Raw genomic sequence first — 25,151 nt, 5'->3', positions numbered from 1 at the left:
AATACATAATCGGAAATTTTAATTAAGCTTTTGGTTAGAAATGTATTTGCTATGAAATAAATAAAATATGGAATATGAAAATAAATTAACATGAATAAAATATGAAATTCAATCAAAAATATTTAGGAGGTGCATTAATCTAGTATTTTTTATCATTATGTGTTAAAAATCATTTAGATTTTCATATTCATTTCATTACTCATTAATAAATTTAATATTACACCATTGATAAAATGATACCCTCTTCGCTGTTATTTGTTCAAAAATATATTCCTTAACCGAAGTGATATATCTGTAAATCAAATATTACTTATTTATTATATTAATTTAAGGAAAACGTTTTGCTATCAACTCAAGAAACAAATTGGTATTTATATTAATAAATAAAAGCAAATTTTCAACAGAATGTGCTAAAGGAATTTCAAAGTTAAATTTTCCCGTAAGTCTTTTTCTTCTTATCTTCTCGCAACACTTTCCGTTTCGTGAATATTTTCAGCTTACAATGCAGATTGTATTTCTGAAACTAAAAGTTATTCGGAAACAACAGTGTTTGGAATTCCAACTTCGAAAAAATAGTGCTAGGTTTATGCTAGGGAAAACATAGTGCAATCATTGTTTAAGGGGGAAAAAAATCCAAATTTTATGCGATACGCACAAAAGTCGATGAAAAATTTTCTAGAAAATTCTAACAGTCTTCACAACTGTTGGGAGTTATAAAAATTTTTAGTGTATGACATTCGGAAAACAAATCAAGAAAATATATTATGGAAATATCGAAATATATTGAAAAATGTATATGTTGTTAATATATTGAAAATTTTTAAATACTCTGAAATATATTGAATAATATATTGAAAAATATATTTATATATATTGAAAAATTTCTAAACCGCAAGGAGAAATAAATCGAAAAATTTTAATATATTGAAACGTTTTATATAGACTGAAATATATTGTATAATATATTGAAAAATGTATATATTATATTGAAAAATTTTAAAACCGCAAGGATAAATAAAATTTAAACTAATGAAAATGAGTTATTTTGCTTTAAACTTCCAATCGAAAATTTGAAAAATGGTGAAAATATTTTAATTAAAGAAATAACAATGTTATGATTCAAATGGTGTATCTTTCTTAAATTACAATTTTGTTTACATTTTCTAGCTGACTGAAATGTTTAACATTATGAATTATTTACAAATTTTAAAATAAAAACATAGAAATTTACGAAATTATGAGAAACACTTTTGTCCTTAAATACTGAAAAGCAAAATTACCTTCCCATTTTTTTCTATTCTGGAGATTATGAAAATTTTAATACAAATGGCATAAGTAATGATGTATTGTAAAATATATTGAAAAATGTATATATTATATTGAAAAATTTTAAAACCTCAAGGATAAATAAAATTTAAACTAATGAAAATGAGTTATTTTTCTTTAAACTTTCAATCGAAAATTTGAAAAATGGTGAAAACATTTTAACTAAAGAAATAACAATGTTATGATTCAAATGGTGCATCTTTCTTAAATTACAATTTGGTTTACATTTTCTAGCTGACTGAAATGTTTAACATTCTGAATTATTTAAAAAAATTTAAATAAAAACATAGAAATTTCCGAAATTATGAGAAACACTTTTGTCCTTAAATACTGAGAAGCAAAATTACTTTCCCATTTCTTTCTATTCTGGAGATTATGAAAATTTTAATACAAACGGCATAAGTAATGATGCTAATATCCAATGCTTCTAAATACAGTATTTAATACTTACTTGTTTTAAAGGAAGTGATCGTAAAAATAAAATAATTAAATACATCAATACCATCTATTAAGGTTATTTTTACAAGTTTAATCAATTTTAAGACAGTGAATATATATTTTCCTAGCTATTCATTTATTCATTTCCAAAAAAAGCATGCACTTTATGTTACAAATTTCATATCACTTTTAGATCTTCATTTTATATCTAATGAGAAATTATAAGTTAGATAAAATGCATCCTAATCAACATTTAAGAAGGCTTGTAGTAATTATGATTAATATTTATTTCTGGCAGTATTTAAGAAACATAATCTTTTCTTTTTCATTCTAATCAAGAAAAATGTTGAATAAGGTTAGAGAAAATGTATTATTCTTTCTGAAAATTAAGTTAAGTTACTTAATAATACTAATGTAATGTCCTGTAATATCAAAATATTGCATTAAGGAATGAAATATGCTATCATTAAAGACAGCGAGTGCGTCTAAAATATTTCTCAGAATACCACATAAAATTTTATTCTATTCTAGTAGCGTGCATTTATTTTTAGTAGTAGTGGAATATTCTTAAAAAGCTCTAGCACATATCAAGAATAAATTATTTCCTGCAAAAATTCATATAAAAGAACCTTTGCCAAAAGAAAATGACTTAATTCAGTTTTGAAACAAAAACAGTATATTGCAATTGATGAGCTAGTACAGAAGCTTTCATTAAGTATTAATGGGAAGAATAAATTTTATATAACAAAGTTCTCACTGAAAAAAAACTTCATGTTAAAATTCACGGATAATTCATCTATCTTTTCATCAATGCTCAACTCTATTTTAATACAGAAAGCTTGTTTAAAAGTGCGAGAGGATTATATTCCAGGCGCATTATACCAGCTCTTTAATGAAGAGTTTCGACATAATTTATTGCTCGTTGCAAGTCGTTAATTGCTACACTTACATCGTTTCTTAATTGTGTCGCGTTACAAAAGTTTAGCGCGGCATTTTTTGCACTAATTTTGTATTAATTGCTCTAAAAATAAAATCAAGTCATTAATCAATATTTGAAGGCATTCACAGCCAGATTTAAGGGAGAAGAAATATAATGTCCTGCATTATCCTTTGTGTTATTATTTTGAAGAGCCTAACTGGGCCATTAGTTTTTATAATTACCGGATACGTAAGAGCACCGTAATATTTTAAAATAAAGGTAAGTGCATCTTTTATTGATTTTTCCTCCAAGTAAATGAGTTTAAAAGCTTTTTAGCTCATCTTCTGAGCTAATATTAAAGACGCCGTGTTTAATTGAAACAAAAAGGCACTGTAAGTATTTTAAAAGCTTTCGTTTTCATTAAATTTTCGATTACTTTTAAGAGAGTCTCATACCGGCTGAAATTTTAATAATATATCTTCTTCATATTGAAAATTTATACCTGAAACAAAAACGAATTCTTAAAGGAAGGATTAATGCACCTATATGAAGAGATAATAAAATGTTTTAACAATAAAAGCATTTATCCAAACAGAAATAAGTAAAAGCTTAAGCTTTCAAGATTTTGGTATTATTTTAAAATGAAACTTGCTTTTGCCATAGAATAAAGGAAGGTGAATTTGCTAAAGTCTTCTTGAAAACAATATAAAAATATAGATGTCTTAGACCAGTCTTACTTTGGACTAATATTATAGCAGTATTTTCAAAGGAATTTTTTATCAAAATTGTTTAGCAAATATAACATAATAATTTCAGGTTTTCGTTTGCACATTTGAATTAAACGATTATTGCTCGAAATAACGCTTTTTACCTTGCAGGAACATTTCTACTATTTTCAAAGAATATAAGTGAAACTGGACAGGCATGTTCCTTTGAAATTGTTTATAATATTATCTAAAACCTTTCGGGGGCAATTTTAAAATTTCAAAACGAAAAGAAAGAAAAAAATAACAATAAAATTAAAGATTTTTTTTCATTTAGCTTTTATTATTTTCATAACATTTCCAAAATGGTAAATAATTAATTCAATTAAATCATCCTGAATTGTTGAAATTAAACTAATGACAGGAAGAAATAATGATTTAATCCTTTATAATAATTTTAATAAAAAGTTACTTCTTATATATGATATCCTCCCAAAAATAATATCCTTGATAATAATTTTAATAAAAAAAGGCAAATATTTAAATCTACACACGTTACTATCAATGCGTAATTATAAATAAGGTTTTCTTTATCTCCATTCTCTTTATCCCAAAGGGTATAGAGCTAGCAGGACTCGGTGGGTAGTAAATATAAAAAAATGGAGAAAAATATAATAAATAAAAAGCTTTTTTGAAAATACATGAAATCAATGAGTATAAAAATAAGTAATAATATATATATATATATATATATATATATATATATATACATAAGAAAGGAAAAAATAATAATAAAAAAAGAAAATAATGTAGAAAGTATTTGTAAAATGCAGAAAATAAAACCATAAAAGGCATCATATAAAACAAACTTGTTAATAATAAAAATAAAAATTAACATGCAGAAACACAAACAAAATAAAAACCACAATATGAAATATAACAAATAAGTATATATACATGAAAAACACAAAATAAAAGTCTTAGGAAATAAGTAATATGCAACAGAAACAGAGTGGAATAAGATAAGAAAAATTAGAATAAATTTTTGATACATCGAAAGAAAATGAAATCTGGAAAAATATTTAGTGAAAAGGATAAAGATTCAGTACATGACATCAAAAGCAAATTGTTAAAAAATTAATTTGAACATTTGAATGGTTTTTTTAATATTCTTTCTACTTATTCAGAAAAGTCTTAGTTACTAATATTAAAAACTAAAACTATTACACACGTTTTTAGGGGGGATAGTGGAATGTTTTAAGTGCAAGTTTTCAGACTATTGAAATATTATCCTTATAAAAATGGGCTTAAATCATTTGAATTGATAGCTTTACAAATTAATTCTGTAATCTATAAAACTGTTTAAAAATTATTATTATTACATTTTGTTTTGGAATAAAAATCATTATAGCTAAAAATTTTGATTCTAAAACGAAAACAATATATATTTATGATCACTAAAACCTTGTGCATTAAAAAAGGCCCTTCTTCATGTAATGGCTATTCTTAAAGATATTATTATATACTATATAATAATTAAAAATTTAGTAAAATTTCAAATTATTCAATAATTTGAAATTCAGTAAATTTTGCTGAAAATTTAACGATATAGTTAACATTATTTTTTTAATATTTAACGATTTATTGAATGCAAATTTAAAGATATATTGGAAATGGAGATTTATAAGAATAATCAAGGGATCATGTTTTGCTCAATAAATTAGTGTATTAATACTGTGCACGGAATTAAAGATTTTAGTACAGGAACCTCTAGAATACACTAGACTGTTACACTATGCAAATTTACAGAATTCTTTAAAACTTAACTAATTATCTAAACTAATGAATTCTCAACCAAATGAGGGTCTTGGCATTAAACCGATAAATGGTTTTACACAACAAATAATTGAATTATTCAGAACAATAATAATGAGAAATTGATAATGTAGTTATATAAAATGCAAATCAAAATTTATTCTTTGTGATGAATATCCGTTATAAAATTCTCAATATTTATCAGTAAAGTAATAAAAAATAGCGCTTTTTTGTTTGGTTTTTTTCAATATATTGACATATGAAATAAACTATAAATTTAATCCAAGTTCTTATGCTGTGCAAAATTCTAATTTCTTCTGTAGAAGTACTATTAATGCATATTGTATAAGCCTTCTGAAAATTTCGTCATGTTACTTTTTCTGCTTTTAATCTGCTAGCAACATAAATATTGACATAAACAAATGTATAAACTTGCGGAAGATTTCAAAGATTTTATAAAAATCCATCTCTTAAATATTGATATCTATAGTTAAATAATTATTTTATTCATATTATAATCCATATAATTGTCTGCAGCAATTTATTCGGAAGAGAGAATTTACAATCAAAAATTAAAATAATGTTTCAAAATTCAGTGTTAAATAATATTTTTATTATTTAATGTAAGTTAGATATTGAATAAAAAATCATTATTTTATAATGGAAAATAAATAAAAATCAATTAACATTATTTCTGCAGATTTTATTTTTCGACAGCAATATAAAAACACTCTTGATTCCTTTTAATAATTGTAAAATACTAATATAAAAATAAAGGTAAAATGCATAATACTTGCTTTGTTTCTTATTCCTGGAAATTAAATTTATGTCTACGTAGTTTGATATCAATTAATTAACCATACTATAAAAAGTTTCTAAATTTATGTTCTTTTTCCTTAGATTTTGTTTACCTAAAAGCACTACATTATTAAAAAAAAATACATATCTACCCAAAGACATTTCAATACTAGATTAACAAATTCTGATAGAAGAATTTTTCTTACGTTATAGTAACAAAACCTTTTGAACCTTAGTTCTGCCATTCTTTTCGCAAAACAGCATTTATTTTAAATTGTAGTCACATTGTGTTTAATTAGTTCATTCAAATGCATCACCGCTATAATTTAAAAATTGTAATAGTAATTTCATAGGTAAATGCCATGCATTGTTTTGTTTCTCCTTCCCTGGATTACGAAGTACACAACTTAAAAGAATTATAAAGTAAATACATTTAACCTTAAGATTTTTATGAATCCCCATGTCTTACATTTCTTTGAAATCAAAAATCTATTTTTGTAACTATGCACTTCGATGCGCTATTATGCATTATCTAAAGAAACGAACTATACTTGCGGATGAAAGTTAGTTCTTTGAATTTTTAATAAAATTCTTGGTATGCGTAGAACTTTATGAAAGTTATGTCTACAGGAAATATGTATACCTTCATACAGGGTGTGAAGAGACATTTTCCTTTCCTATTTTAATTTGAAAGCGTCGTAACCAATCACTGCAAACTTGGTGCCTAGGTATAGTAAGGTGATCGTGTGGTTCAAGGTGAAATCCATCATAACGTCACTTAGCGATATATAGCAGGGTTAGTGTCCCTATCTCGAAAATAGTATAAGATATGAAGATAAAGTCAATAACAAAATTGTAGAGGATCTTCTATTTATAATAAAAATACCTTGAATGCAATAATTCTGAGTAAAACATGTAAAAGGGCATTTGTTACCAACCAATTCCAATACTCCTTCTCCAGAAAAAGTGTTGGAAACAGAATAATCATTATTAGTTATCAGCAAATACTTTTATTTTCGGTGTTCGGAATGCTTAATTCCATTGTTTTTTTTTGTTTTTTTTCCAAAAGATGTTGCTTTTTGCAGTTGTCGAGAGTTGTAACACAGATGTGAAAAATCGGGACCAAACAAATCAGCATTTTACAAATTTCATTTCTAGCATTATTATGGTCAAATATCTTATATTAAATCGTATTAAATCGAAAAAGCTCTACAATTTTGTAATTGGCAGTTTTTTTTTGTTTGTTTTCATATATGGTACCATTTTCGAAACAGAATGGCTAACTTCGTTCGCCCGATGGTTCTATAATAGATTTCACTATGTAGTGTATGTTCACTTTATTATACTGAGGCACGAAGTTAGTGGCCGTAGCAGGACATTAGCGGATAACCATATAAATCATAACATTAAATTCTCACACGGGCCAAACATTTTCTTATAAATATTAAGAGAGATTTTGAATTTCTAGTCATAATTCTAACAAACCGTAATTAATTAACAAACCGTACTGTAATATTGCTATTTCATTTCTTATCCTGGAGCATAAGTTAAAATTCTTATTCCTAGCTCTTTTTTAGTTATGTAATATCATTCAGGCTTACGAGTAGCTACATTTCCTATTTGCTACATTTATTAACCTGAGATATGCGTGAATTCTTAACAATATATTTAAATTCCAATATTCAATAAAATATTCATAAATTTTAATTAAAAACATTTTTTGTTTTAAAATGTTTTAAAGATTATTGGATTCATTGCTTTAATTACATCGTAAAACAGTAATGCAAATTTGATCTCCATTTTCTTACTCATAGATTTAAAATGACGCAAGATCCTTCTGTCAGGAACATCTGACGTATAAAATATTACCCTGAATAAAGACCTCTTGAGCCAAGCGACAGATATGAATTGCATTTTCTGAGAAAAAGTTTTGGATTAAAAATTGCCGTCTTATCCCATTTTAATATTTATATCTGGTTTTGCATTGAGAAAATTAATAAAACACATACTTATATTAATAAATACAATCATATTAAATCCAATTAATATGCTTATTACCACATTAAATGCATTTAATAATAAACAGATACTTACATCAAAATATTTTTATTCCGAAAAATATTTTAATTATAAATACGCTTCAATTTAATTTTCAATTAACATACTTATTTAATTGTAAATATGTAAATAGTTAATAGTTTTATTAATATGTAATCTTAATATAGCATATAAAATAATAAAAATAAGTTAATATAACCATAATATTACAGTATATGCAATTTTTTATACTTAAATAGTTAATCACTTTTATTAAATAGTTAATAAAATTTGAAATACAATTTTTTGACTGTATTAGATATTCAAGGTAATTTTAAAAATAATTTTTACTTTGAAAGATTTCAACTTATTTTTTTGTTGCGGAAAGTAAAACTTCTTTACTAGTGCATTTAAATAAATTATACATTGCTTTTCCGATAAAAAATAATCTAAAATTTTACATTTCTAAATGGATCATTAGTCCTCCTCAATTTAATTTCTTCTAAATTTATATATAAGAGTAAAAGGCAAATATCCTTTATTCTGGAAACCATTTATAATACTTAGTTCTCATATTAGATTGCCCAGAGACCATCTGTCACCATACATTGATTCAATCAGCTATGCATCAAGCAAAGATATATATTCTTGATTTATGGATTTTACTCTTACTAACAGAGGCAATCAGACAGGAAAAATATTACTATTAACTCAAGCTACGACATCCAATAAGTTTGCGACTTAATATTATGTGCTCTATTGACATCGCTTCGAGATATCATTACTACTGGACAGCTGATATACGTTGATCGATGGTGGTATGGAAGTATGCTAGATAAAAGGAAGCATCTTTAGACGAGAACGTATATGTGCACCATTAGAGATGATCATTAATCAATATAAGTTAAATGAAAGGGTCCTTGTTCTGCCGGAGATGGCATAATGAGATGACCGAATCTCTGAGTTTGTGTCCTATGCGGTTCTAATCTTATGGTAAATTATTGGAATTTGTTTGCAATAATATTGTTACTTACTTACGAAATTCTGCCTGTAATTATATTGTGACTAATTGCAATGAATCGAAACTGTGCAACGCCTCATAATATTATTTATAAAAATCAAATTTACGATTGCTTTCTTATAAATAAATAAATAATTTCAGAATAATTTTAAAAGCAATCGATATTATCAAAAATAGGGAGAATCAAGTAATTTACTATTGGAAATACTGTCATTCATTATTTCACATGTATTAAATTTTATAAAGAAATATCGTTCGTTTCATAGAGAACTTCAAAAAATTGCATAATGGGATGCTTTCACATCAGATTAATTATATCCGGCTGTTGCAGTTTAATACATTTTCTCAATTTTTCTCATTAATGCAAATGGAGATATTTTATGAGTTTGATATATTTCAAAAAATTATTTTTTAAAAGAATCGCTTTGGATTAATTATAAGAAGGGATAGTAATTTTTGTAATTAAATTGCATATTATGTAGCACCAATTTTTGTTTCATTGTTTAAAGCTTTATGTATTTCTTGATGAAACTAAAGAAGCCTAATTATGTTCATAATAAAAAAAATAAAAGTATAATTAATAAAACTGTTATAATTCTTTAATAAGAAGCCTTTCTCCATTATCCAACAAAGCCAGCAATGGGGAATTCCGTCTCTTCTTAATAGCATTTTATGTCATTTTTTTCAATAGAAGCCTTCCTCCTCTTCAACTTTTAATCATATCATATGTGATAGTACGAAAGTTCCTTATTAATGCTATCCATTAATTATTCTTCTTCATATGCTTACATATAAAAAATAATTAATGGATGCACTTCTTTTAAATAGAATTAGTTTTAAAAAGAAGTTTCCTCAAAACCATCATACACAGATAATAATCAAGAATATTTTATTTGTTATCCATATGTTCTACATTCTTATGGATCTCGTTTATATAATTAATTTATAAGAAAATGTAAAAATGAAAATGAAATAAAGGTTATTGAATTTCATAAGGAAAAAATTATTAAATAAAATACATTTTAAAAGCTATCTTCACACAAAGAAAAATATTGTTGAATAGAAAAGAAAATCAGTTATATATATATATATATATATATATATATATATATATATATATATATATATATATATATATATATATATATATATATATATATATATATATATATATATATATATATATATATATATATATATATATATATACATCGAGTATCTTAATTCTCAGTAGATGCTAATGGCTATCTTATGTGATTTATTCGTTATTTTAAACTATGATTATATTGTAATGAATTTGTAACATTGTTTCTCAGTTTAGTAATTCTCCTGGTATGGAATAAATTTTACAGAAATAATATAAATACTGTATCAGAGAACCCCGCCCTTGCCGATAATGAAGTAACTTGAGGACAAATCTGACAACTTTTTAAAATGTAGATTCTAGAAATATTAAGAATCTTGAAGATAGATCCATTACAATGTGATCCTTCTAGAACATTCTTTGGCTTGTCATGAAAACTATAAAAAGTTGAAAGAAAACAACAAAAATAACCACAATTGAATTCTATGGTATTGAGTCAAATATTTGTTCAATGGTGAGTCAGTAGTGGAACTCACCTGAAACGAACAGTCTGTTGAAAATAGCAGACGATTCGAGAGAGTTGAATTGTCGTGCTAGTCTCTATTCTGCGAATCATATATTGTTGCTTTTCTCTGTTATGTTTGTCTTTAGCCCGTCTGCTACTTGTTTGCGTTTCGGTTCTATTTTATTATCTGTATGTTCTGCTAACCCATTGAATAAAGAATCATTATTTGTTATAGAGCCTTTAGATTATTAATTCGTGCACTCATGAATTAGTGCACTGGACCTGATTTATTAATTTTGAATTTTCCGTAACAATATCATTTAAGTAGTATTATCATTCATGCAATTTTTAAAGGTATTTTGAAGAACGTGTATATAATATTATTAATAAAATAATTGCATATTGAAAATTAATTTAAATTTATGTTTAACTTTATAATATGCAAATATTAAACTTCTGTTTGGCTCTCAGAAACATATTCAATTCATTTAAACATGTCTGGGCGAAATAACATTTACTACACATATCCAAGACCATTTTGGATAAATAAGGTAATTTATTTCTTTTAATAATTAAATGTATGATAATTATAAAATGACAGTTTTAAGATTAAATTTATAACAAAGCATGCTTTCTGCTTCTAATCTTCAATATCATGCTGCGAAAATAATGAAGAAACTAAACCGTAACATTTACTTTGTTTAATCTTCCTATTCAATGTATATCTATACTTTCTTATATTTCATTCTTTAATGACATGTCATTTTAGTTTTCACTCAACACAAAATGGAAGAAAACGAAATATGTAAAAGAATTAGAAAAACTTGTTTATTTTTTTTGTAATTCTCTTATTTTCCTTTGTAACATTAACAAATAGAGTAATTGAAATTTGTTTATTATGGCTTCTCATTTTGTTACTGTTTAAATATTAAGCATTTTGTGACTTATGTTGTACTTGATTCTAAATTATGCTTTACTGTTATAATTTGATAACAGATGAGAACCTTTATATCTTAAATGAAAATTTAATGTTCAAGTTACTTTTCGTAAGTATTTCGTTTTGCTTACACTGATTCGTTTTAATCTGATTGAAACTGGATGTCTTTATCTCATTTTTCCAATTCTCTCATTTTTCTATAAGTCACATCTAGAGGTATCTTATACTTGGGAATGAGAAGTTTGTAATATGTTGGTTTGCTCTTGTGATCCCTACGGCAGGAGCTGTAACAGGGACAGTAATGATTCCTAGGACTCAACCATACTGTCACTGTCACCAAGTTCAGATTATTCAATTTTTTGTTGTATGCCTTCGGGATGTTCAGAGTACCCAATTTTGGTTACCTTCAATACTATCACAGTGGATCATTTATTATATTTTTGAGAATCAATTGAAATGCTACTAATTTTGTATTTTCGGTGATTAAGAAATTTTATTCGTATAAAGATATATTTTTTCGCTCGAATTGCTGAATAGCTGCCTAAGGAATAAACGGAAGGAATGTAATATATTGAGCACATAAGAGTACATCAATATTAACAAAGCATATAGTTTGTTATATTAAAATTCATTGGCGTTCAATGCATATTATATTTTGTTCTATTCAATTAATATATATTCAATTATTCACCCAGACGTATTGTTATTTTATCCAGATTTCTTTAAAACAGCTGACTGCTTAGTTAGCATCCACTTGTAGATACTTAAATTATTCATTATGCAATATTTAAATTCATATTTTCTTTCTAAATTAATACATTTGCAATAAAATCAGAAATTTATAAGCTTAAATGTGAAATTTTTTTTAATTAATTTGAAAATAATTAATTAAAAGAAGTTAACATAATTTTTAAGCTTCAACTCCATTCATAAAGCTTTTTAATGCTAGATCTTTTAACTTATAAGAATCTAGTATAAGTTTCATGAACACGTTATTTCAGTACTAGTCCACTATATAAAGAATTTTAAACAAATTTTAGCAAAAAAGAGTAACAATTTTGAAAATGTTGAGTTATCCAAAATAGCAGGATATAAATTGATATTGATAGCCCTGTTGACGTAAATAACAATTCAACAATTCGTAAATAATTTTAATATGTTAAGTGTTTTATTTCCGAAAAAGTTTTTTTTTTTTAAATAACAAAATTCTAGTAATATATTATTTACTTTCAATTTCATTAAACAAAATATATGTGAAACAAGACAACATTTTCAACATTTGTGCAAACGTCCATTTCCCAAATAATATTTTGGGATATCTATAATATACTCAGTACGGTTTTTAAATCATTCCAAGATATGTTTTTCTAGTGGGATACCTCGTTTCCAGACATTTCATTCATTCACAACTTCTATCATGGTATGTCAAATATACCTGATGCTTGGAGCGGGAAAACTAGTTCATTGTCATGTAAATTTTACCAATTTTCGGATTCAAATATTCCAGGAACACCCATATTACTTATTCATGAAATATTTATCTGAATGTGTCTCTTTTGTAAAAAAAAAATGTCTCACATCTTCAAAAAGATAATCGATCGATTCGGCCTACATACTTTATGCAGACTCTCGTTTTTATGGTAAAAGTAACTTAAAAGTCAAAAAGGATTTTTAAATTGATAATTATAATAATCAAAATATTTCAAATTAAATTAATTTCAATTTTTACGCTTTTACTGAAACATAGATTTTTTAATTAAAATGTAATGACTCTTACAGTATACCAACTGATTTTTAGAAATCATGTTGACCGTTTATTTATATCAAATTATTTATTACATGTTTCCTTAAAATTTATTTATACTTTTGCAGAAATGTTTTTTTCTGCAGAGATCAAAATATAAAAAATGGAAATTTATATATTTAAACTGAGCTTTGCTTATAAAATATCAATTTGTTGAAAGCGAAATTATTGATTGTAATAAAAAAAATATTACATTTTTCCAGCTGATCAAATAAATAAAATCTAAAATTCTTCTACTGAATTAGGAAAATGAAAATTTCTTACTAACGGTATCACTACATTTCTAATAAATTAAGTATTTATGAATAAAATTAAATTTAATGTAAGTGATAATTTACAAACACCCATTTATATCAGATTGATGAAAAAAATCAATTAATTTTTAACTTATATTTACTTATAAAAATTTAGTGCCAAAGTATATATTTAAATTTATACTGTAAATGAATGTGTAAACCTTGTAACAAGGAGGAATACTATTATTTCAGAAACTTTTTTGAAATTAACAAAATGTACTAAATGAATCCGCACATATCCACAATATCCTTATCCTTATTAAGATGATTTGACTGTTAATTATTTTCTGAGGTACTGCTAAATACTTTCAAAAGAAACAAAGGTGTAAAAAGAAGTCTACTGAAGTTTCTGGGGACATGATTGGAATAATATAAACCTCTTATTGCTATTTTTCTTGTGTTTCAAGCGTTTACTGATTCGAATTAGTATAATATGTCAGTAGCCAATATATAATTAGTTTAATTTATTCTCATTTTACTTACCAATGGTTATGTACTCTTAGTAAATATTTTATATTTTTTCATAGGTTTTGTCTGTATTCATTTAAAGTTAATTTGTAGAATTGTAGAAAGTTTCTAGTGGCAAATTGTAATATATATAATTTTTCTTTTAATTTCCTAAGGGAAGAATGCTGCTTTCAAAATGGTACTAGACATAAAATTACAAAATTTGCTATCTCAAAAATAGCTGTAATATGAACCGATTAATTTACATTTTATAAAACTGTCAAAACATAGTTAAAACCTCTTAGAAATGCTAGAAAAAAAACGGAAAAATCCCTAAAAAATTCTATTTTTAACAGAGTTATTAGTAAATTTAATAAATAATAATTATTTAAATAATTTTGTAATTAATTAAATTTTATATAAGTTATGAAATTTTAATTTTAAATTTTATAGAAATTTGCAAAATTCATGAAGACATCGATTGTCGACACAAAGCACAGTGCTGAACCTGAACAGGCGTTTGACGAATAATTTCCATATTAAACGTTTTTTCCCTAAACTGAAGAAAGATGGATATTTGCTACCTTTTTGGGATGGAAAAAATTCACTTGTCAATTTTAGGTATTGATTTTTTATGTTATAATCAAAAGAAATAATGTTCTTTGTTATAATGTTGAGATAAGAAGAGACTATCTAAAATAATCAGTGTGACATTTTTATTACCTTTTCTAATACTCATTCCAGTGTTGCGTTCATCCAAAGTACAATTAATTATGTATGTTCTTAAAATCTTTATTGAAATTTTTATTAATTGTTGATTTGTAAGAAAATGTGATTGAAAATTGTTTTCAAAATACTAGAAAGTTTGTTTTACTTTTTCTTTAAGGAATTATTCAGAAATTTAAATAAAATTTATAAATTTGTCTACATTTAATTTATCTATAACTTCAAAAAAGAAGCGCATAAATTTCTTCGTTTAGCAATAATTTTTATAAAATTAATGTTACATTTCATGGGGTCTCATTGTTAGAAGCATTGTAAATATTTTTACGACAAATGAGATGCATTTCATTTCAATCAAAAAAAAAAAAAAAACTAAAGAAAGTCTAAATGAAAAAAGATGCTATTGCATAAAGATTTTTTATTATATTTTTACAACTACTTTTACCTAGTGCATTCAAAAGTTTAAAAGTAAAGTTCTGCAATTAGAAAATTAATTTTAAAATAACAAAACCAAACTAATTAAAATCACCCAATTCCTTCCTAGTTTATAAAGACATAGTCAATATATCTTTACTAATAATTTAATTTAGACATCTCTTTTTTCTACAAACCATGAATTTATTAAAAAATATTCTTCGAATAAACTAATATATGTCAATATTAATAAAAAGCATCATTCCTTCTACTTCAAAAATATTTCAATCGTTCTGAAACTTTGTCAAAAGCATACCAGAATTATCGATTTTATATGCTCTAATTAAAGCGTATAAGTGAATAATAAAAATTAAAGATTCCTCAACCTCTTAAAAGCATTCAGCTGTTTAAATACTTTAACTAGTTCCAGCGTTCTAATCTTAAGAGTTTTTCTATAATTCAATTTATTTCAGCATTTTTTTATCTGTCGTAAATTACTTTTAAGCATTGTAATTGTAAAACAATGCGAGTAATTTATCGTCATTTGAATTCACTATCAGCGTATCGACAACCAAATAATGCCCAAGATAAGAGGATTTACTTCTTTCAAATATTTTTTTTACCAGTTAGTAGGTGAGATAAAAGAGAAAATTGTTGTATTGAAAAGCTTGAGTAATATTTGCATTCACAATGTAACTTGATAAATGCAACTCTGATGATTTTCCTTTTTGCATTGCAAGAGGATTAAGCAAATATTTTTTGATATAGTTTAATTTTTTTTCTGTAGAGAAATTACAAAATAAATAAGATTTCTTTTCTTTATTAAAGAATTTTTTTATTAAATAATTTCGTAAAGAGTTATGTAACTTAATGAACTGAAATAATTAGTAAGTAAAATTGATATTTTTAAATGACTATCATAATTTCTCGAATTTAAATGAGGAATAAAGAGCAGAAATTGGGTGATATTACATCCTTTTCTTATTGAAACGGATTTTGTCACATATGCTCGCTTTATGAAAAACTCCTTGATATTATACTTAATGATTTTATATAAATAAAATTATATATATATATATATATATATATATATATATATATATATATATATATATATATATATATATATATATATATATATATATATATATATATATATATATATATATATATATATTTATATATATATTAATTTGCATTTCCGTATATTGATACAGTTTCGAAATAGTTTTGATTTAACTATTGTGCATACTTATATATATTCATAATTTTAAAAGTGAAATTATAGAAATCTACAAGAGAATTATGGTCGAAAACATTAATTATAAAAATAAATTCTTGGATTAAAAAATTTCATCGTGATTGCTTTATTCCGAAACTGTATCAATTATTTCTTAAATATGTTGGCCAGAATATTAGAATTCTTCAGTTAAAATAAATGCATGTATTATTATATTTACTAGATTATTAAAATGCATTCTCAAATATTTCTTAATATTTAAAAATTTGTTTAATTATATTTGAGGCTCGTTCGAAGCAAACGAGGTCTAGTTTGGAACGTGATTTGTAATAATTGTTCGATTACGTAGATGATACCTGACTCGATTGCCCCACTCCAAGATTCCACACCATACCAAGAGAGATAATTGACTATGGCAGATTTAACGTACACCAAATACGCTTACGTGGTTTATCTATAGAATCAGATCCCTGATCGGATCATTCTGTATGGAAGTCAAACCATACCACCAGATCATCACGATACGAGTTGGTTTGCCAATTTTTATTTGATTAAAATTTTTGTTCATTTAATTAATATAATTGGTTTTAAAATTTCAAAAATCAATAAAAATATAATATTTATTCATTATGAATGGGAATATTCGTTTGCCGTGAGTCGAAAATTTATTGTAGCAATTTAAATACATAACATTAAATAAACTTTTGACCTTTCTGTTCTTTTTTATGTTATTTATTTTCCGCTTTTATTTTCTTTTAGCAAAATATTTTGAACAAATTAAGATAGCCATATATTCAAATCCTTTAAATCAAGAATGTCACCATATTTAAATTTTACTGTATATTTATTTAACTGAAGTCCCAAAATAAATAATAACTTTAATATTAAATTTTCTTGCAAACTTGAAAGTGTATGAACTTTTAATTTAGCGAACTAAATTAAAATCATTCCCCTCAATGGGCACCAATATAAACAAAGTATATTTTCCTTTCCCCAACTCTCAGTTTCAAAAATATAATCTGAGCATTGAGTATTGTTTGCGTAGCATCTCAGCAAGCAAAAATATCGAGTCGTGAGCTTACCAGCCCGGATATTGACGTCTCTGCTTCCGATAATCCCGACTGAGTTTGAGGCTGTGCATCTGTAGGTGGCAGAGTGGATGTCTTGTCGGAAGTCTTCCGGTCTGAAGGGAGAGAAAACGAGGGATGCATCGGGCCTTATCTGCAGAAGTTCCGGGACTTCCTGAACCGGGGTTCCATCCTGTCTAATCCAGGACATTGTGGGAAGAGGAACACCACTTGCTGCACATGTCACGACAGCACCGGTCGAATTGTAGAACTGCACTTTTCCAGGGGGCTCGATGGTGAACCTTGGTCCGACAGGGTTGCGATCGCTTCTTGCAACTGAAAAAAATGTTAAATAAATAAAAAAAAGTTTTTTTAAATTATATTTTATTCAGACCAAAACAATTAAATTGCTTTCTTAATTTAGTTATTTTTCATTTTTGAGCTAAATTTAATTTAGTCGATTATGAATCTTTTTGGCTTTGAAACAGTAGACTAAACGTTAGACAAAAGAGTAGAAATGTATACAGGTAATCTCAATGTTCAGAATATCATTATATTATGCATTTATTAATTTATAAAACAGTTCAATATACAAATTTTAATTATAGCGAAATCATTTCATGTTCACATGATAAAGTCTGCTTTTCTTTTGTGATTTAATTTTCAAAGACCTCAGCAGAAAACCCTCATTCCAGGGGAAGAAGAACGCGGTACTTATATCAGATAACTAGAAATTTGTTACTACAGATCCCTTATCAGTCGTGTTCATGGTTTATTTTATATTGCATTAAGTTAAACTAATATGTATATAAATATAATTGATGTATCCTTATCTTAAATTTTCTTAAGGATTAGAGAAGCTTTCATTAAATCCATGCTGAAGTCACTGAAAAGAAAAGTAATAAAATAATATATCATTATTTTAGACTTTTTTGTCAATATTTTCTTTCTTTTTTCTTCATGAGGTTAGTAGTTTAAATAAAATGTAATCTAGTTTCGCTGTGCTTGGAATTATTTAGGCATGTGATTCGTATTGATAAAGAATTCAAGTTCAATATTTTTCTAATTTAAATTCTATTTTTCTAAATAACATTAAGCAAAATCAGTCTGTTTCTGCTTATTTAAATCTTTACTCTTACCAGTTTCATTATCTTACTTTTTTGCGTATTCATACGTTTAAATTTGGCACCTTGAATCATTTTCGAAGTAAGATTAAATACATATGTGATAGGTACTAAGTTCATATAAATGAACAATTTACTGTTAAACTTGCAATTCATGACACAAAATTATGAATTAAAATAATAAGAGAGATATCTGAAAGTGCTGGTTTTCATTGGAACTGTAATTGAAATTGAAAAGTACTTTGTGTCTTAAAAAAATGGAATGTTAGAATGTTTTTCCTCTTTTTTATATTTTCATAGTTTTATAAGGAATTAGAAAATTTCCGTGCTATTATCGATTTATTTGTTAGCGTAAATTGCTTCTGAATATAAAAACAGCTGGAAACTAAATTCATTTTCACAATCTTAATTAAAAAAAAATATTTCCTAATTCCAATTACGAAACACTAATGCACTTAAACGTTTAGATTTTAACATAAATACTACTGATATGATATTCATTCACATACAGTACTGTTGTTAATTTGTAATTATGTTTGTACTGTTTAATAAACTCATACAACAGACCTTAAAGATTTAATTGTTTTAAACTCTGTTAAGGAGCATATAAAACAGATCATGTGTTTAAGTTAATCTACAATTCAATACTCTTTGTCTAAAATTGGCTTATCTTTGTACCCATTAATCAATGAAAGTGGAGAAAATAAGTTACAATAATAAATAATTCTCATAAATTGTTATATTAGAATTATGATACAAGCTAAAACTAAATCTACTTTCATCAATGTATCAATTTTAATAAAGTTTTACTCAATGGTTAAAATTCTATGAAAGATTTCAAGAAAAATTAAAAATAAGTTTGTTTCAGGATTCTTACTGCTGAAAAAAAATGCAGTTTATTAAATAACATTAAATCAGCATAATAATTCGAAATTCGAAATTTGATGTTAAATTGAAAAACAATTCTAAACAGATTCACTAAACCGTACTAGAAAAAACATGATTTTTCGTAAAATGAAGAGACAGAAATATGAGCTGCTTGTTGTTTAAGATGCAATATGAGAAGTCACGGATAAATAATAGTTCCAATAAGCTAAAAAATTATATATATATATATATATATATATATATATATATATATATATATATATATATATATATATATATATATTAAAAGTTAGAATTGCAACGGGAAACTCAAAGAAATAATATTTTTTTTAAATCATGATTTGATGATAAAATTACTTAGAAACTTGAGTTCATTTCTAAATTATTAAATTGAGATTACATATTTAATATATTTTCCTTAATATAAATTTCTCCAATACTTATATTTCTTTAAAATATATAAACAAATTTACACACAAACATATAGTATTATTAAAAAGCCTTATCTTTCAAGATTTTTTTTTTGAAATAACAATCGTCTTTAATCATTTAACTAAATCATATTTCTTTGATGTATTTTTTTTAATTACATATAATACTTTTTTTTCGAATTGGAGTTTAATATATGAATTTTACAATTCCAGCTTATTTTTTTGTTTCGGGTTTTAGCCTATTCCTTGATTTATTCTCTGGTTCGGCATATTGTTCGAAAGCGAATATCACTTTGTATACATCCCCTGACTCTAACACCTTCGGTTTCCGGTCACTTTCATTCGGAATAGGAAATCATAGGACATTATTTATGATGTATCGTAAATAAAATGTTAAGCATTAGTGTTGTTGGCAAGTCAAAAACATCTGAATTTGTATCAAATAAAAATCCTTGCTGTTTCTATTATTTATTAGTACCAGTCGACTTTTCCTGCTCATTTAGCCAATGCAATACGAGTTTGAGTGTACGAGATTGATTTTATTTCCGCACCATTGCTAGCATTAACTTTGCTGTTTGCAACACATCTTGTGGTTAATAAAACGAAAGCAATGCAATCATTATTTGAATTCCATTTCTAAATTCTCTGAATTCTAATAAAAGAAGTAAAAAATATATTTAGATATTAAGTATAAAAATAAATTACGATATATTTTAAAAAAGTTTTACATTCATCTTAACTTATAAAATTAGAAATTAATTCCAACTGAAAATCGAAATGTCTTGCAAGTTAAAAATAAATAGGTTTAATATATTACAAGAAAACGATATTTATAAATAATGTCAATTTTACAAGCATTTTGATTGGAATATTTTAATTTTGAACAAAAATTTATCGGAATTATGTTAGAGATATAATACGTTTTTTTCTTCCCAAATAATTGCTTAAAAACCTTAATTTAAATTTTCTTCTTCGAATGGAATAAGAATTCCGAAACGTCTTAGGAATATTGAAATATTTCTGTTTGTTACTCATGAAACTCAATGAAGATATAGCGTTTTGTTGGATTTTAGATATTTAAATTTCTCAGCTTATACTCCTTTCAAATAATCTTATTCAAACTTATGCATAAATATGATTTGTATTTCCAATATTAACTTTAAAAGTTAAAGAACTATTTCTAAAGCACAAAAAAAAAAAAAAAAACATGAAATGCACAAGTTTTTATTCACACATTTCAGAGAAAAAGTTGTTTATTTTTTTTGAAACAGTGGAAAATTCTTTTCATAATAAAGTGTTTAAAAAAATTGACATGCTTTGAAAAAAATAACGTAATATTTCTCGAACAGAATCAAATATATGTTTGTGTAATATAACAAAATAATATGAATAGTTTGAAACGGATTTTCAATAACATATTCCATATATTTACACGTAAAAATAAAGATGTCACCTAGAAAATAACTATAACAAATAATCCTAACATGGGTTTTCAATAAATAAACAAAATAAAAATCACAATTTCTGGAGAAAAAAAAAGAACAAAGAAACGACGGTCTACTTTTCATTCAAAGAACGTTATAGAAAAAAAAAGAAGCCTTTCTATTTGGATGAATAAGAAAAAAAAATCTATGAAACTGCTGAAAGTTTCTGCGATTGTATTAATCAGATTCTTCCACCTATTGTGAAGGGAATGATTTCATTCTTTATAGTATATTTTTAATCCATCAGGGAAGCTGCATTGAATTGCCCTAAACATGAAATATTTAACATAAGTTAATATTTATTTCAGTTGCATTACTCATAAATCGCTTTCGCTAATATCTGAAGAACACTCAGATTTTTTTTCATTTGTTTGTTGCATGATTCTTTATAATAGGACAAAAATTATCGTGATTTATTATTTTCTATCGTATTTTACTTAAATTTCTCTTGATTTTTCGAGAAAGGTTTACAACTTTTTGTGTTGATTTTTGAATGTAAAATTAACTTTTATGCAATATTAATTTATATCTTGGTTTGTATTCTTAATTTTAAATTTATGGAATAACTTTCGATTAATTATCCTTAAAATCATTTTGTTTCTAAAGAAATAAATATATATTTTTCAGTCCCAATTCATATGTGTAAATACTTAGAATATTAAAATTTCTTTCAAAAATATATTCGATTGCTTCATCCGTCAAAGGAAAGGATTCACAAGTAATATCGCAATCTTAAAAACTGATTTTTATTCAACAATTTTTATGTGAAAAGAGAACGACACCAAGTTCTTGTCTAGTGTTTTTAGCTCTGTAATTTTTCGATGTATATATATTTTTGTTTCTTAATTATTCAGTGGTCTCTTATTTCTCTCAAATGCTATATCACAATAAAAATTAACATTTTGAATATTTTATATGATTCAATTTAAAAACACTACATATACATTAAAATAAGTTAATAAATAATATAAGTTAAATAAAATATGCTTTAACTTATATTTTTTCCCAAGAAAGTTTTTTTATTTTTTATTTTTGTTAAATATTTAATTTTTTAATCCATTATTTCCTTAAAATTTCCTGTCTTTATGTTTGTGTGTGTGGAATTTCTGATATTATGTTTTTAGTTTTAAAACAATAATTAAAGAAAAAAAATCTGATATACTGTTTTTGAGGGGTTTTTTTCCTTATTTTTCACATAGTTAAGTCGACAAAAAATTGCAATATTTGAATGATATGGAGTTGTTGATGAACGAAATGATTAGAAATCAAATAAGAGAAACCGTTGGAATATAGGACATTTATTGTTCTCTCTTGTCGGTTTTCCTTAATTAATAATAATAATACATACGCATATTACGAAAAAAGAAAAACAAAACAAAATTATTCACTGTGTTTATTTAAAATCTGTTTGTTCTTTCTAATCTGACTTATGTTCGTTTTATCAATGAAATTCAAAATGAAATTCATTACATATATATGCATGGTAAATGCTATACAGAGTAATATAATATTTGGAAAAAAAAATGAGAAAATGATATAATGATTGAAATTATTATTCATTTAATATTTAATTCATTATAAATTAGTGTCATAAAAATAATTTTAATTATTTTAAGTATATTTCAATATCATGCTGTTAGTCAATCCATACGTATTTAGTATATTAACTGAATATATAAGAACTATTAAGTAAATATATACATATCATCATATAGAAAATTTATAAAATTATTTAAGAACTTAAGTTAAATATTTAACATATATTCGTCATATATTTATGAGGGAAGTACTTAGTACCATTTAAAAAGTGCATTTGAATTCTAGCAAAACTATTTCACTGATAAGATTATAATAACATTCTTTTTTTTATGAATCACACAACAGACAAGTTATATGAGAAATTAAATGAAGCATTTTATTTTAATAGCAATTTTATTTGTTTACTCAATCCATGATATTTATATACTTAAAATTCTAGATTAATGAAAATCAATTTTCTTTAAATATAAAAGGAATCCATATCAAAAACTTATTTTTAGAACTCTGAAGAAAGATAGCATTTTTCTAGTTACAAATGAAGATATATTTTAAATGAATTAAACAATATTTATATTATTTGAAATGAGAAAAACAAATGTTGTTAGAAAAATGAAGTCATCAATTTTATATTGCTAGCCTGTCTTATTAGTTACATTTACATAATAATCATGATACATTTATATTTGAAACAAAGAAGTTTTATTATTTTGCAACTAAAACAGATCAAATAAGATGATTTTAATATCACTAATCTGGATAATTCTGGGTCGTTCTATTGACCACTTAGAGAAATACATTCTATTAACGGGCAGCACTAGGAGTTGATTGGCCTAAACTAGTAAGTTTCAAAGCTTCATAACTTGGCATTTTTGTTTGTACAAGTGCGAAACATTTCTTTTTTCTTAAAATGCTACTATGACAAGAAAATCATACTATGGCTAATAGAGCCGATGAGTAACATAAAAAGTGTCAGTAATTTTTCATGAATTACATATATTTTCTCATCATGTATAACATAATTTTTATATAATTTAAATCATCCTTATTATGATTATTTATGAAACTAAACATTTAAAGTTTTATTTGTAAATCTCTAAACGTCATAAATTTACCATTGGAATATTATCAAAGTGTATTTACTGTACAACTCAATGGATTCTATCGAAGTTATATGTATAAAATTTCTCGAAACCCCTATTTTGAAACTTAACAGAAATATTAATAAAACAATTTAAGTGTAAGAATTATAAACCTTTCGACTTTCATTTAAAAAAAATGTTAAAATGTCAATTTTTTTAAAAAAAATAAAGCATTGATTTAGATTCATATATAATTAAGATGGTTAATGCAATCTTATGTTTGGGATAATAAGTATATCATATAGCAAATTAAATCCATAGCATCTTCCTGAATCAAAGAAGCAAACAAGAAAAAAACCCTTTTTTTTATGAATTTAAAATTATTTTGCCCTGAATATCAATAATTTGCTGATAATCAAACAAGATAATCTAATACTTAAAAAGACACTGAGAATAACAAAGAAAGTTATCTGAATTTATTACATTTCTTCAAATCGTTTTTGCTCGTCTACAGAAATATGATTTACCACATTTTGTCTCCGCAGTTTGCATAGAAAACCAATAAAGAATCCTTTCTACGAACTAATATTCTTAAGGATTCTGTTTATTCCTTTAGTAAGCTATGTTATCTCCAAGTATTGGTTAAAAATAAATTTTATAAAATGAAATACCAGCCAACTGTGACTGAAATGTATGTATATGATTTGAAGAAACAATTTCTATTTTTTTTTATGTAAGCTTCAGAAGAAAATAATATTTGTTTTGGAATCTATTTTAAATTTTATATAAATGCTTCATTTGCATGTAGTATTTAGTTGCTTATCTTCTTATTTTCTTCATCCTTGTAACATTTTTTTATATATATATATGTGCAATTACTTTGAAAAAAAAATCTACATTTATAGAATCATTACTTTTTACGAAACATTCTGAATTTAAATGTGATAAACTATTTTAACTCATTTTTTTGTTACTTCTTTTACATTGATGTACATCCATGGTGCTATCAGAATCTCTGTATCTCGCACTGC

General features: G+C 24.9%; 1 protein-coding gene across 4 annotated transcripts in view; it reads right to left on the bottom strand.

Annotated features, from left to right (window-relative positions):
• The window catches only part of LOC129981948 (cell adhesion molecule DSCAM-like), a 627,118-nt gene that overhangs the window by 555,840 nt on the left and 46,127 nt on the right, over positions 1-25,151 (bottom strand). For all 4 annotated transcript variants that reach the window (XM_056093016.1, XM_056093014.1, XM_056093015.1 and 1 more), the window contains exon 2: positions 17,591-17,911. In XM_056093016.1, the coding sequence (XP_055948991.1) occupies positions 17,591-17,911 (321 nt within the window). The remainder of the gene's footprint in view (positions 1-17,590; positions 17,912-25,151) is intronic.

This window comes from Argiope bruennichi, chromosome 8, assembly GCF_947563725.1.
Source record: "Argiope bruennichi chromosome 8, qqArgBrue1.1, whole genome shotgun sequence".
Classification (NCBI taxonomy): domain Eukaryota; kingdom Metazoa; phylum Arthropoda; class Arachnida; order Araneae; family Araneidae; genus Argiope; species Argiope bruennichi.
Note: the sequence above shows the minus strand (reverse complement) of the source record. Positions and strands in the feature narration are given on the sequence as shown.